The sequence below is a fragment of the Temnothorax americanus genome, unplaced genomic scaffold, assembly GCF_048541705.1.
Source record: "Temnothorax americanus isolate GAGA-0224 unplaced genomic scaffold, ASM4854170v1 Scaffold177, whole genome shotgun sequence".
NCBI classification, from domain to species: domain Eukaryota; kingdom Metazoa; phylum Arthropoda; class Insecta; order Hymenoptera; family Formicidae; genus Temnothorax; species Temnothorax americanus.
In genome coordinates this window covers 134,436-149,609 of record NW_027509315.1, presented here as the reverse complement: position 1 = coordinate 149,609, position 15,174 = coordinate 134,436, and the positions used below count along the sequence as shown (strand labels likewise).

The 15,174-nt window shown below is 32.9% G+C and overlaps 1 protein-coding gene across 2 annotated transcripts; it reads left to right on the top strand.

Moving 5' to 3' along the window:
• The first annotated feature begins 279 nt into the window (after positions 1-279).
• LOC143896056 (uncharacterized) lies at positions 280-6,691 on the top strand. Of its 2 annotated transcripts, XM_077403606.1 has the most exons (8): positions 280-821; positions 900-1,324; positions 1,495-1,671; positions 1,827-1,913; positions 2,036-2,116; positions 2,612-2,817; positions 5,400-5,469; positions 5,671-6,691. In XM_077403606.1, the coding sequence occupies exons 5-8, from the start codon at positions 2,076-2,078 to the stop codon at positions 5,723-5,725; spliced, it is 372 nt and encodes a 123-aa protein (XP_077259732.1). In that variant the 5' UTR covers positions 280-821; positions 900-1,324; positions 1,495-1,671; positions 1,827-1,913; positions 2,036-2,075; the 3' UTR covers positions 5,726-6,691. The 2 variants fall into 2 exon arrangements, with proteins under 2 accessions (XP_077259732.1, XP_077259733.1); XM_077403607.1 differs by having other exon boundaries at positions 280-1,324.
• Positions 6,692-15,174: the final 8,483 nt, after the last annotated feature.

Sequence of the window (15,174 nt, the reverse complement as noted above, 5' to 3'; positions counted from 1 at the left end):
GAACATGTCCCGACGCGCTCGCCTAATCCACCCCCCCCTTTCTCCCCCCCCTTCCCCCAACCCTATGCTAGAAACGCAGATCACCCACCACCCCTCCCCCCTCCGCACCATATGGGGGGAACGCAGACCACCCCCCCCCCGCCGCACCTCCCCGGAGGACGGTGGCACTAGAGTCCCCCCCCCCGCCCGGCAGACCCCGCGGCCGCGAGTCCTTCCCCCCGCCCCTCACCCCCCTGAGATCCCCGGCCTAGAAATCTCATATCTATGCTACTCGTGTGCTGTCGAGTCGGTCGAGCGTTCGAATGTTTCCGAGTCTAACCGAACTTTGCCGAAATTTGGGTCTATTTCCCCTCCCGCGCTATCACCTACCCCGCAGGGTTACGCTCCGTCTATCTTATCCTAGGTCTATGGTCATTCCTAGGATTGACCAGTCAATCCTGGGGAACGACCAAGCGTCTTGGTTAAAGCACGAAATAAGTTTTGCGTTTCGGGTTTTGACTAGTCAATCCTAGGAATAACTAATACGGCTGGTCAAAGTTAAAAACTAAGAAAAATCACTTCGGACTTTGACTAGTCAATCCTAGGTGTGGCTTAATTTGGACTGTGTGACTGTTAACAAATAAAATCAAGATTTTTTTTACTAAATTAAGTTCTTATTGTTAACATAATGTAGCTTTTTATTTACTTTTTTACTCTTGTACATAGTTTTTTTCTTCTTAAGTTTAAAAATGGGTTACACGACACTCACGCACAGTATATACAGTAGCGCCACTCTCCCGATTTCAGCGTGGATGAAAATGAACTGCACATGCGCGTGCGAGGTATGTAACCAATCAGAGCACTGATATTCTGTCTCACTTCTGCTCACTTCCTCTCTGTATTTTCGTTCTCTCTGTCAGCACCGTTCAGATGCTCCATGCAGGGCAGGACCTTTAAATGGCCGTTCAGTAGAAAGTGGCGGCAACGGACATCTGATGTGATCTGATGCGAGAAATAATAAAGTGATAAAGTGGTGAAGTGATAAGTCCTCAGTGAATAGTGTACAGGTGTTTAGTAAACGGTGCAAGAAAACCGAGAACAAATTATTTTCCTTACGGAGAATAGTTAATCTGTACAAAAATTGTACAGATTCTCGATTTTCTTATAAAGGAAAAGCACTTTGGTCTTAGTTTTGTTGCAGGTATTTGTGAAGAAATCTTGAGAGAGGGAAAATCTGGAAGAAAAAAATGGCCCATCAATCAAGCGCGTGGTGTGTTGTTCGGGAATGCAACAAAAATATTGTGGAAAAACGACATTTTTTTCGGTTTTCAAAGGAACATGAAAGGTATAATGATTTTATTTTATTTATTAATTATTTTTTAAAACAAGTATAAATTTACATATTATAAAATACTATTTTGATATTTCTAAACGTATGTATATTATTATGTGCATGCATATGTATATATTATTACAATATTTCTTTACATTTACAAATTTGAATAATATTTACAGATGGTTGCAATGGATACGTGCTTGTGAAAGATTAGATTTGGAAGCAATGGGTGCAGAATATGGCCATCGCAATTATCGATTGTGCCACTTACATTTTGAAGAAAAGTGGTACAAGATAAGTAAGAGTAGAGCTCATCTTCAACTAAATGCTGTACCAACAATATTTTTTGGAAGAAAGTAAGCCCATACACATCTTATAATGTTTAATCTTTTCTATTCTAAATAATGTGGTTTTTTATATTCAATAGTATATTGTATATTAAACAATATCAAACAATATTTTTGATAATATAATACACATTATAATTAATGATATTGCATATAATTTATAGCAATGCATGTATTACATCAGCAAATGAAAAGATGGATGAAGCTACCTGAAGAAGAAAATCTTTATATTTTACAACAAGAGGAAATAAGTAAGTACTTAAATATTTGAAAATGTATTTATCTTTCTATTATAGATAGTATTTTGTTCTTATAATTAATTTTTTTTAGACATTTTTTATTTAGCAATAAAAAGTAATATGGTATGTTTCAGTGACTTACAGTCGAAATCATTCCCGCCTATAACAGAGCAGATGCCAAAATGTGATAAAGATGTCCATATTATTGCTAAGCCGTACGTATTTGTATTTACACATTATATACATACATATGTGTTTTTATAATATATTATTTCTTTTATACAGTTTTTTATAATCAGTCTGTAGATTTTGATTTAAACTTACAACTTATTACAGTCCATTTTATGTTTCTTTTCTTTTAAAAATTGCATTCTGCATTTAATATAACAAGACATAAATAATATTACGTGAGAGTAATTGTATTTATAAAAACATTTGTCTTATTTTAACATGTCTGCATATACATATAAGGAACACATGCACACACATATATAAGATAATTTTAAATAAATAAGGTTATCAATATTATATCTATTTAATTTTAATATTCAAATAAATTTTTTAAGAGTTTATAATAAATATTTGGTTTATTTTATTTTTATATTTTTTCGTTATTGTGACATTTTTAAAATTGTAATTAATACTTCAACTTTCTTTCTACAGGTTTACTATCTGTTTTTTGCTATAATATATGTATACGTTATGTATAGGAGCACGTCCAGCAGCACAATAAGAAGAGAAAAAAGTCCGCGGAAGAAAAAATTGCAACAACGCATTGTACGATTACAAGGAAGAATAAAAACACTGGACGAAAGAAACAGACGGCTTCAGAAGAAAGTGAAGATTTTAACTGTAAGGAAAAAGAAAGCAGAAAAAGAGAAGCTTAAGGACCATGAGATTCTACGTCAATTAGGCTGTAAGTTTTTTCTCCGACTTTCGCACGATTGTTATCTGCCCAAATTGATGCACAAATTAAAAGCAAACGTGGAAAACGGTATAGTTCCGAATTTAAACAATTTGCTTTAGGTATATACTTTCTAAGTCCGCGATGTTATAAAGAACTTCAAAAAGAATTAGCATTACCTGCCATACGCAGTCTACATAAGTTTACACAAACGTGGCAAATTAAACCCGGTATAAATGATAAAATTTTTGATGTGTTAGCTGTAAAGTTAAATTCATTGCCGCACTATTAGAACGTCATTGCATTTTGTGCATAGATGAAATGAGTCTACAAGCTCATTTATTTTACAATGTTTCACAAGATGAAATAATTGGTTTTCAAGATACCGGTAATGTTGTTTTAGTTATTATGGCACGTAACATTGAAGGTAATTGGAAACTTCCCCTTTGCTTTTGTTTTGTCGAGAATGCATGTAAATTTAATGTATTGAAACCTATTCTATATTTGATGTTATACGTAAATTACAACATTGCGGTGCTACTGTGCATGCTTTAATTTCGGACATGGGATCTAACTTTACACAACTATCCCGAGAATTAGGTATTTCTGTACAAAATTCAATCTTTTTAGTTGACGGACATGAGGTATTATATATATTCGATACTCCGCATTTAATGAAAAGAACTCGTGATAATTTGTTGAAACATAATATACAATTTGGAAATAACAAAGTTGCTTCATGGGATGATATTATTGAATTTTATAACAGAGACAGTAAACAGTATATAAAATTGGCCCCTAAGTTAACTCAAAAGCATATCGTGCCAAGTAATTTTGATAAAATGAGAGTACCATACGCTGTTCAAGTTCTCAGTAATCGTATGTGTGCAGGTATGTGCACTTACTTGTCCTTGGGCCTTCTTCCAAGCGCAGCAGTTGGAACAATAGATTTTATCGACCATTTTGATAAATTATTCGATATTTTAAATTCTTCTACTTTAAATAGTCCAAAGGAATATGCGCAAGTATTTACAGAAAGCAAAAAACAAATTGAATTTTTAGAAGAAATGTTATGTTTTTTAAAAACGATTAAGGTAATTAATGACAAAGGATCTCGTGTAAAAGTTCAATGCTTCGAATGTTGGCAAATAACTATCAACAGCATGATGCAACTTTGGGAAAAATTAAAATGTCATAATTTTTCACATATTCGGACACGAAGAATCAATCAAGATTGTTTAGAAAATTTCTTTGGCTGTGTTAGACAACAAGGCGGTAATTGTGTAAATCCGACACCGATACAATTTAGTCGTGCCTTTAAAAAATTATTTAGTATGAAGATGTTACAACATTCAGATACGCAAAATTGTGCTGCGGATAATGATCGCATGTTAAGTTTAGTTGGTATGTCAGGTTCGAATCCGTCTATTTCCTCAGAATTTATTCCATCTACGGCACGTGTAATTTTAGATATTCCTAATCACGATTATCATAACATGGAACTATCAGAAGTAAATGCCTTTAAATATGTTTGCGAATATTCAATTAAAAAATGTACAGAAATGCATACATGTGTGAAGCGTGTACAGATTATATAAATGAAAATATGACTATCTTAGATGATATTATACTGCTTTGTATTGTTTTTTCCGAGCTTACAATACAGAGGAAAATCCTTTTGGAAAATTAAATTTACCAAGTAATAATTTTTGTGCTTATATCCATCAATTAGTGGAAATATTTGTAAAAACGTTTGAAAGTAATTGCTTTAAAAAAAACATTGGTATCTATTTATTTCAACTTGCACAGAATGTAACTTTTGAAGCGCCGTGTCCACATTTCCCAACAATTTATTTAATAAAATTATTTTTCCGTATGCGCATTTATTATACTTTAAAACAACATAATAAGGCATATATGTAAACGTATTCGTAAAAGAAACAGAAAACTTTTGAATATTTTACATTATAAGTCTTTTCTTTTACATATAATATATATTGCTTTCTTTATTTCACACACACACATATATATATTATATAGACAGTTTTATTTTTATACACCATTACTAATTTATATTTCTTAAGTGTATGACTGATTGTGACATTGTATTTGCTAGCATATACTTTCACGTGTTTATGTTATAACAGTTTATGGTCATAGTAATAACAACTTATAATTTTCTTTATCTTTATTTTCTGTTTGCATGCTATGTTTATAATAAATAGATTTCATAGTTAAATACACAGTGTTATAAGTATTAAATATTAAAGTTTTAACTGCAAATATATTAAGTTACTTTCTTTTCCACTCTTTCTTTGGTTCGTACTGAGGTGGATCGAGTAACTGAAGTATGGACTAATGATTGCGTTGGACACAAGAACTTAATAAATATATTTTGGCATAGGAATATTAGGAGTCAAAACATTTTGTTTTACACAAATTGCATATTTTTATTATTGTATATTTTTAACTTTATTTAGTATGACATTTTTTTATTTTCATGTATTAATATTAAAATTTCCATTTTATATATGTATGCTTGGAACTGACTTTGTTAACTTACATTAATATATTAATATGTGTTTTCTATCTAGCTGCATTAGTCCCGATGAGGCTAGCTGCCATTATAAAGGGAGAAGAAGATTTACTATGTGTTTGGTTGGTGTAAGCTATCTATGATTCTGTTTTACATTTTTTTTACATCTTATGCATTTTTTATTATTTTTTATTTTGTTTTACTATTCTTTAATTTGCATGATATTTACATATATATTTATGTATTATTTATATAATTAAGTCTCTGTATGTTTTGTTTATTTTTTATTATTGCATAATTTTTATATATTTTTTTCTTTTTTTTTACAGAATATTGCCAACACGAGTCATCAACTTATTTACATACTTTTTATCCGCTTTTTAAACGGGCATGTAACAGATTTAACTTTTATTAGTTCTTTCATTTCGTTTACTTTGTTATTGCAATTATCATTGCAGAAATCATGTAACTTGACAGTTTATACATTTGTCACATATACATATACTTATATACATATACATAGTTGTCATTGTGAATAAAAAGAATTAGATAAAATTAAGTTACAAGTTATATTATATAATTTTCTTAATATTTTCTTGATATTTTTTTCCTTTTGTGACCGTTTAAATATTGATAGCATAAATAATTTATTGATTTGTGTTATACAACTCGTGTATAACACGAAAAAGTAATATGGCACATTTGTACAATTGCTAAACAAATTATTAAAATTTATCTGTATTTTGTATGTACCTAACCTATATATATATAATTAAAAAATGTATAGTGCTAATAAATAAATATATAGCGCGCGTCTGGTTGTACATCATGTTTTAGTTCTATCTCAAATGTAACCCTTGTTGTTTATGCATGCGTTTCTGCGCGTTATAACGCACGTCAAACATGCGTCTCCATACATTATCCCAATCAAAACACGCGCGTCTGACACGCAACGATAAATTAGAAAGAGAGAGAGAGAGACTTATAACCGTGAGAGGAAGTGAGACAGATTATCGGTGCTCTGATTGGTTACATACCTCGCACGCGCATGTACAGTTCATTTTCATCCACGCTAACATCAAAAGTTCCGACAGAGAGTTGCGCTACTGTATATACTGTGACTCACGACAGTTTCCCGAAAAAGTAAAGGGGATAACGTTGGTAACGAAAATCCCTAGGCAACACAATTTAATTTTTGTAGATTAGTAGCACCGCGTAAGTAGTAATCTGTTAAGTTAGGGAAGCCTTTTTCAAAATATACGCGCACGAATAAAAAATAATCAAACCTTTTTTTGACACATGCGTGATAATGAAATGACAGTATTTGTTATTTGTTTTCAAACTTTTATGTAATCTTTGGTATTTCTATTTTCTATTATTGTTAATTTTGTACAAATTATCAAAACTAATAGGAAAAAAGAAAATACAATTATAAATATTTCATTTCTTTTTTTGTTTTTAATTTTCCTTTTCAGTAAATAATTTATATTGTTAGAATTGAAAGAATCGGTCTAACAACTTCTCCAAAATTACGTTGCATATATATATAAATTATTTTATATAAAAACAGAATAATAAATGTTATTTTGCCAGTGACATTTAAATTCCTTTAATTGTTATTCTATTCACTGGCGAAATAACATTTATTATTCTGTTTATTATACACCGTCGACTGAAACATCGGTGCTCCATCTTATAGCTGTTATTGCGATAAATATTACCACAGCCCCAGTGGTCGAATTGGCACGACACCCGCACGGTATACGGGAGGTTCCAGGTTCAAACCCTGGCTGGGGTAGTATTTTCCGCAATAAAATTTAAAAACTATTTATTATTTAAATTCCTTTAATTGTTATTCTATTCACTGGCAAAATAAAATTTATTATTCTGTTTATTATACACCGTCGACTGAAGCATCGGTGCTCCATCTTATAGTTGTTATTGCGATAAATATTACCACAGCCCCAGTGGTCGAATTGGCACGACACCCGCACGGTATACGGGAGGTTCCAGGTTCAAACCCTGGCTGGGGTAGTATTTTTCGCAATAAAATTTAAAAATTATTTAATTTAGAAATTACATCAACTGACCAAAACCATGGTCAAAATTAATGATGTCTCGATATTGATCTGAAAAAAGTGCTGTGTGAATCCGACAAACCAAGTTGGCTCACAGTTTTTCAATGTTCATATCGGTAAAGACGTTATATATTGCCAGTTACGATCGATTTAAACTCCTTTAATTGTTATTTTATATATGTCAAAATAGTTCACGCATACACTTTCTACGCGAAACGATCCACCTCATGGGTTCATGACGCGCTTTGCAAGCTCGTTTAAGTACATGCGTGGAATTTATTCTCTGACTATCCTGACTATATTAAATTGTAGATGTTATATATGCTGTCACGACTTTTTCACTCCCGGACCGCTCCGGGATGTGTGCCGGATCAAAAGGAGTAAGGAGAGCGGGATTACAGGCCTCACCGACGATTCTCTCGCACCTCCGACACTTCGCGAAACGAATTTACCGTTGGGCGCCAGACGCGTCAAAGCGCGTCCGCGAAATCGCAAAAGAAAACCAAAACGAGACGCAAACGAAACGTGCGGATGTGCGGGGGATCGGCTAGCTCGACCTAAGGGCAAGGGCGGGGGTGATGAAGGGCGGCGCGATATTCGGCGGGGTGACACACCATAAATAAAGCCATGCACGAACTCAAGCAATTAACAAATCAAAATAACGTTTATTTTTTTTTTGTAATTTGCGCGTGAAACAATAAAGGCCGATTCGGCTTCGGTCAATTAGACAAATCATATAATCAATCACGCGAGCGTCAGAAATGAAACAAATAAAATAATGATAGCGCGGACGCCAGAACGAACGAAGTATTATGTTATCGTATAGTAAACGCGCCGAAGGCGCTGCGATTAGATCGGAGAAATACAGTAGGACGAAACTTACAATTAATATGGAACATTGACCGTAAACACGAAATAATCAAAGAAATAGAAAATAAGATCGCGCAGGAAAGATCGCGAGAGGACGATACCTCACGCCCTTTTTTCCTCCAATACTTTCTTAAATGTCGGACATTCCGAATCTAGCGTCTCGTGTTCAACATTTATCTTCAAGTTGTACGTCTAATTCTTATAGGTACAGTTTACGCACCTCTTCTTTGCCGTCGTACATTCATTCGCCTCATGATTTCCTGCACATTTATAGCATGTTCCTGTCTTGTGCAATTCTTGGCAATATGGTAATAGCCCCAGCATTTAAAACATCTTCTAACACTAATATAATTAAATATAGGACACTTTCGCCATCCTCAATTAATTTTTCCTCTGTTTATTAGTGATTTATGAGTGCTTTCATCCACTTCAATTATTACAGATCCTTGCTCAGTATCTTTTTTTTTTATCTTAATATTTTCTTCACTAGGTGCATACAGAATTCTTTGCCAATTCTATTCTGCTTCTTGATTGTATTTATCAATTCATCATCCTCCATTTTCATTTCTTCTCCACCAACATTAATCATTTTAATCTTTGGTTTCCTCTTCTGTGGCTCAGAGACCTTGACCTTCTCGCCCATTGCCGCTTGTACCGTCGCCTTTAGCTTTTCCTTCTCTTCTTCCGTCTCACATCCTAAGATCACTGTCCCTTTACCTCTCTTTCTTAATTTGGTAATTTCTATTTCCATCTTGGTTATATCAATTTTATCTTTAATTGTTTTCTTCGTAATTTCACTCTCTTGTTGTACTTTTGGTTTTATAATCAAGATATTTTCTTCCTTCCTCTCTTTAATCACATTGCTATATTTTTTTGTCGCTCCACCTGATGGTCCATATGCCCCTTGCGTCAACATTTTATTTCCTGTTTAATGCCTCCCATCTCCTCACGGACTATTTATTTTATCATTAACTTGATCTTTTTTTTACATGCTGTCTCATTTTTTAATTCTTATACTGTTCTTACAAGCCAATCTATTTTTTTATCAATATCCTCTGCTCCACTCGCGGCTGCTACTTTATTCCCGCTGCTTGTCGCCGGACTCATTTTTGCAGGTCCCGTTGTTCTTTCTGTCGATGCCGCTGAGAGAGAGAGAGAGAGAGAGAGAGAGAGAGAGAGAGAGAGAGAGAGAGAAAGAGAGAGACTCCTACGCAACTAACACCTGCCCCCCCTTACCTTCCACTCACAACATTTCTTTTTATACTACTTTCTTTATTTGACGTGTTATTATTATTCAAACGTGTAGTATACAAGTCTAGTGTACACTAGGCAGTGTAGAATTTAGTATCAAAATGTCGCTACCGAATCATCCACGTATTCGAAAAATCGATATCTCGAAATGTATTACTAGATGACATAAAATATGTGTATTCAAGAAATTAATTGAGAATATATAATGTTTCATTATATATATATATATATATATATATATATATATATATATATAAATGAGCTCGTAAAGCACGCCACGAACCCATGTGACAACTCGTTTCGCGTGGAAAGTGTATGCGTGAAGGCAGTAGGTTCCGCCCCCGGGGAATCCAGTACCGTTAAACTAGATACATAGTGTGCCTTGCAAAGTACATGAGTGAATTTTCCACACGTGGTAAATTGCAAACCCATGTAATACCATACAACAATATAGCTATTATTACATTTAAAAATCGATATCTCAAAAACTGTGCGTCGTAGCGCATTGTAGTTTGCGGCATTATTTTTCTCAGCGAATGATCTATCAAATACACTTATCAAATTGAGGGGCCCCGGAAATAACATTATCCCCATTTTTACATTTAAAATTTTGCAAAATTAAATGCGTCTACAAAATGCAATCATTTAAAATAATTTTTTTTTGTTTTTTTACAACAATCGATTCCTTTCATTATTCTACGTATAAAAATATGAAGATTATTAATAAGTAAATACGTTACGAGATATTTCATATTTTATATTAAAAATGTCATAAAAATTGAAGATATCTCAGAAAATATTCTTATCGAAAGAGAGCTTTATTATAATGTTTAATATTAGTAAATATAACTTTACACTGAGAAATAAAATAGTTGTAATTTCACCCTAACGGGGACAACTTAAAATTATAGTAAAATTATGATAATTGCAACTATTTTGTTCTCAGTGTAAGGTTATATTTAAAATATTATAGCAATAATATAACTAGAAAAATAGGAACCCCTATCATAATTATTTTACTAGGTAATTATATCCCAGATAGCAAAATGTTAGCAGAATGCGCGCAGATTGGCAGCAAATTTGATCAAAATTCCACACCAAAACCATAGCCATCTGTGTCCGCATTAAGCTCGTGTTCTGTTGACAGAGCCTGCTGACAGGCAATGTAAGCAGATTGCCAACAGGAACCGCGCAGAGCCTGCATACATAACCTGGCAGCAGATTGGCAGCAAAAACCGAGCAGAGCCTGCGCGCTCGACCTAAGAACAGCAGCCCTATTCTGTAACTGTTTAACGCATGCGTTATAGTTATAACGCATGCGTTATATGGCTCGTAACGTATGCTTTACGATTTCGAATTCCCGAAATGCATCTTAACGTAACGGCGTTAGCAATATGCGTTACAGTTTGCGTTATACTATTTTTCACTAGAAAATCATATTCTGTAAGCCACTTTAACGCAATTTTAATGCGTTTGGCTTGCGTTACATAACGCAATGGTAACGTCGGTTGTTGAACAGCGTTAAACATCATAACGCGATCTGTATCGAGCCCGTTTTGTCTAATAAGACTGAAGAAGAAGGTTATAACGCAATCACAAAGGTAATTATTTGTTAACTATGCATACGTGATTTTTATTTACACAAATATATATTTATATATGTAATTTTGTATTGGTATAAATTAAAATTTTGCAATAATAATATTATACAAGTTATATATTTTGACTTTAAGATGGCTTTTGCTGCATTGATGAGGGATCTCTTAGAAGAAGAGGAAGTAATAAGAGAAAACTCTATTGTAATGAAGACATTAAGAGATACTATTGATCCTTTTAGCCTGACAGACCAACAATTTGTTAAAGTCTTTCGATTATCTAAAGATGCGGTTCACTACTTATGTAATACTCTTCAACCTACTCTCCAACGTAGACGAACGAATGGATTACATGTGACGACTCAGGTAATTACATTCATTGAAATCCATATTTATTTAACACACCCACACACACACGTGTTATATGCATTGAATTGTGTTATATATGTATATGTATATATATATATATATATATACATATATATATTTAATAGGAAAATACAAAAACGTAATGCAGTCAAAACCTGCAAGAAATTAATAAAAGATATTAAAAATACATTTTAATACTTTTAGGTTTTGGCAGCATTACGTTTTTTTGCCATTGGCTCGTACCAAAAGGGTATCGGAAATGACTATCTTGTGTCAATCTCACAACCTGCTGTTAGTCGCGCAATAAAAGCAGTGGCAGTAGGTATTACCGAAATACTAGCCGATGAATGGATTCAGTTCCCAAGAACAGAGGAAAAGCGAGAAGCTTTAAAAAGAAGGTAATTTTTTTTAATTTAAAATTAGCAAATCAGCCATTTATACTTATGATTATGCTTTCATTTTTTCTAAATAATTGTAACAAATTTATAAGAAATATTTAAGGCAAATATATATAACTACTTGGCTATTTCTTGTATCTAATTTATTATTAGCATATTTTTCCAATATTTTATTTGTAAAATATATTTTTACAGATTTCAAGAAGAACGAAATTTTAAAGGTGTTATCGGTTGTATTGATTGTACACATGTGGCTATCGTAAGACCCAAAGAACATGAAGAAGCATACGCAAATCATAAGGGTTTTTATTCCATTAATGCGCAGGCAGTAAGTTGATATATTACAAATAATATTTATAAATACACGTCATTTTTACATTCAATTTTTTTAAAGAAAATTGATATATACTTATATTTTTTACCACAGGTAGCCTCCCATGATTTAGAAATATTAAACATAAATGCCAGATTTCCAGGAACGGTGCATGATGCTTTCATATGGAGATATTCCGCTGTAAGGAACGAAATGATACGCTTATATGATACTGGAGATCGATCAACGTGGCTGTTGGGTTAGTATTATTATCACTGATTATTAATTTACTTTATTTTAGTGACATATATATAAATATTTATGTAATTTACAGGTGATGCAGGTTACTGTTTAGAACCTTGGCTAATGACACCCATCCCAAATGCACCAGAGGGAAGCGCAGAAGCACGATACACACAATGTCATACTTCTGCTAGAAATTGTGTTGAAAGAATGTTTGGTGTTTTAAAGAATGTATGGAGATGTCTCCTCAGTCATCGTGTTTTACATTACGATCCTAGAATGGCAGCAAACATAATCGTAGCTTGTGCTGTATTACATAATATACGTTTTTGTTATAATCTTATGAATCATGAAATTGACATTGATGAAGAGGGTGAAGCTGCAGCTCAGCAAAGGGCTATACTTCCAGATGCTCTTCAAATATGTAATCGTATTAGAGCTCAAGCTGAAGAAATTAATGGAGCTGATGAAGGGGATATGAATTGTAATGATAGGTTAACAGAAGCAAGAAGAGTTCAAAGAAGAATTCTTCGCAATCAGTTTGGTTTACGTCAATAAGAATCAACAGTTTAAGTTATAAAAATTACTTTTATTATTAATACAATTTTTATATCATGTAAAATAAGTATAAACGTAAAATAAGATAGATAAGATAAGACGAGCATAGAATAGACAAAAAGTTACTACTCTTTTGTCAACATAAAATTCTTTTTAGTAAGACAAACATAGAATAGATAAAAAGTTACTCTCTTTTCAACATAAAGTATTTTTTATATATATATAGTAAGGCAAACATATAGAACAAATAAAAAGTTACTCTTTTCAACATAAAGTTCTTTTCAGTAAGACAAACATAAAATAAATAAAAACTCAGTCTTTAACATAAAGTATTTCTTAGTAAGAACATAGAACAAATAAAAAGTTACTCTTTTCAACATAAAGTTCTTTTTAGTAAGACAAACATAAAATAAATAAAAACTCAGTCTTTAACATAAAGTATTTCTTAGTAAGAACATAGAACAAATAAAAAGTTATTATTTTCAACATAAAGTTTTTTTTAAACATAGAACAGATAAAATTACTGTTTTTGAGATAAAGTTCTTTTAGTAAGATTTTGAATAGTTTCCGACAAAATATCTAATGTACGATCATGTAAGTTCATAGAGTCTCTTAAAAGTTCGTTTTGTGCTTCCGTTGCAGACGCGATACGTTGTAAATTTTCACTTATTGTCTGCAAAAGTAAGAAAATTATATTACTGACATTTATTGTATAAATCGCGAAATTCGATAATTACTACATTTAATATATAGATATTACTTTCAACCACTTCAAGAGAATTTTATATTTGATAATTTTCAATAGAGCAATAAGTGCGCGTAACATATATAAAAAGATGATACGTATACAATATACCTGCAAATATTTGCTCTGATCCTCTTGTACATTTTGAAAATAACTTGTAGCCTCTTTAACGGAAGAGTACCTCATACGTTTTTCTATAATAAAAAATTTTTATTAAAAAAAAACATTTTATATGTATATTACAAATTAGGAAATATAATAATAATGCAGATATACTAAAATATATACATGATATATTATAAATTTGTACTTACTACCAAGACTGATTGGAGTAGATATATTTGATGTACTCGTATTTGTTTTTAATGATTCTAACTTTGTCCTTAACCTTGTAATATTTGCGGATGCACTACTAGTAGAGGTATTATTAATACATTTTGAAGATGTTGCAATAGCATTGGAAGTGCAGGATGGACTGTTAATTTGATGAATATTCTGTTGCTTCGGAAAATTAAGCAAACTTGTATTTTCAACAAAAGTCACATCTCCATCACCAGTTATGTCGGCTGTTGCTATTACCTACATAAAGAAACATTTAATTTAGTAAAAATCAGTGCGTTGTATATAAAACAATTAAAAGCATTATATTTGTATATCATACTATAATATATTATACATACAACAGCTTGTTCTTCACGAACAACTTGTTCCTCACGAACAGCTTGTTCTTCATGAACAGCTTGGTCTTCAATTTCCTGTGGATCAGTATTTTCAATATCCTCAGGATCATTTGTCAATCCTAATATCAATGTTGCATCAACCATATCCTATGGAAATAAACGAAATAAAAATAATTAAAAATATGAACATTTATAAATTTCTTTTGTAGTAGTAGTAGTAGTATCAATTTATTGCATATCCCCGTAGGGTTTACAAGGCGTTTTTCTGAGGAACGTACCCAAACCTCTTACATTTACTCTTTCTTTCCCCCATGCCTGGCCATTTGCGACCTTACAGAACATTTACCCACCCTCTCCGTAATTCTTTTCACCCCTTTTCTTCTTCCTTCACTTCCGCTGCGACTCCGTCCTTCAGCCTCCTTCCTTCCCGTCCCGCTCTTCTTTATTTGTCCTTGGCCTACTCTCTCTTCTTGCCTGTCTCCTCGTCTTCTGAGGAGGTCGTGTGGAGCTTCTCCTCCATCCTACTTGCTATTTCCTCTTCCTCCGATCTCCCTGTACTCCTGTGCGCCTCACCTCTCCCTTCCGCTCTCTCTTCTCTCTCCTCTCTCTCTATCTCTTCTTTCCACCGACTTATCTTCATGAATGTTTACCCCTATGCTGTTCCCTGCCTTTCTCCTCACCTCCAACACCCGCCACTTCTCCTCTTCATCTCTCAGTTTCACCAATATCGTCA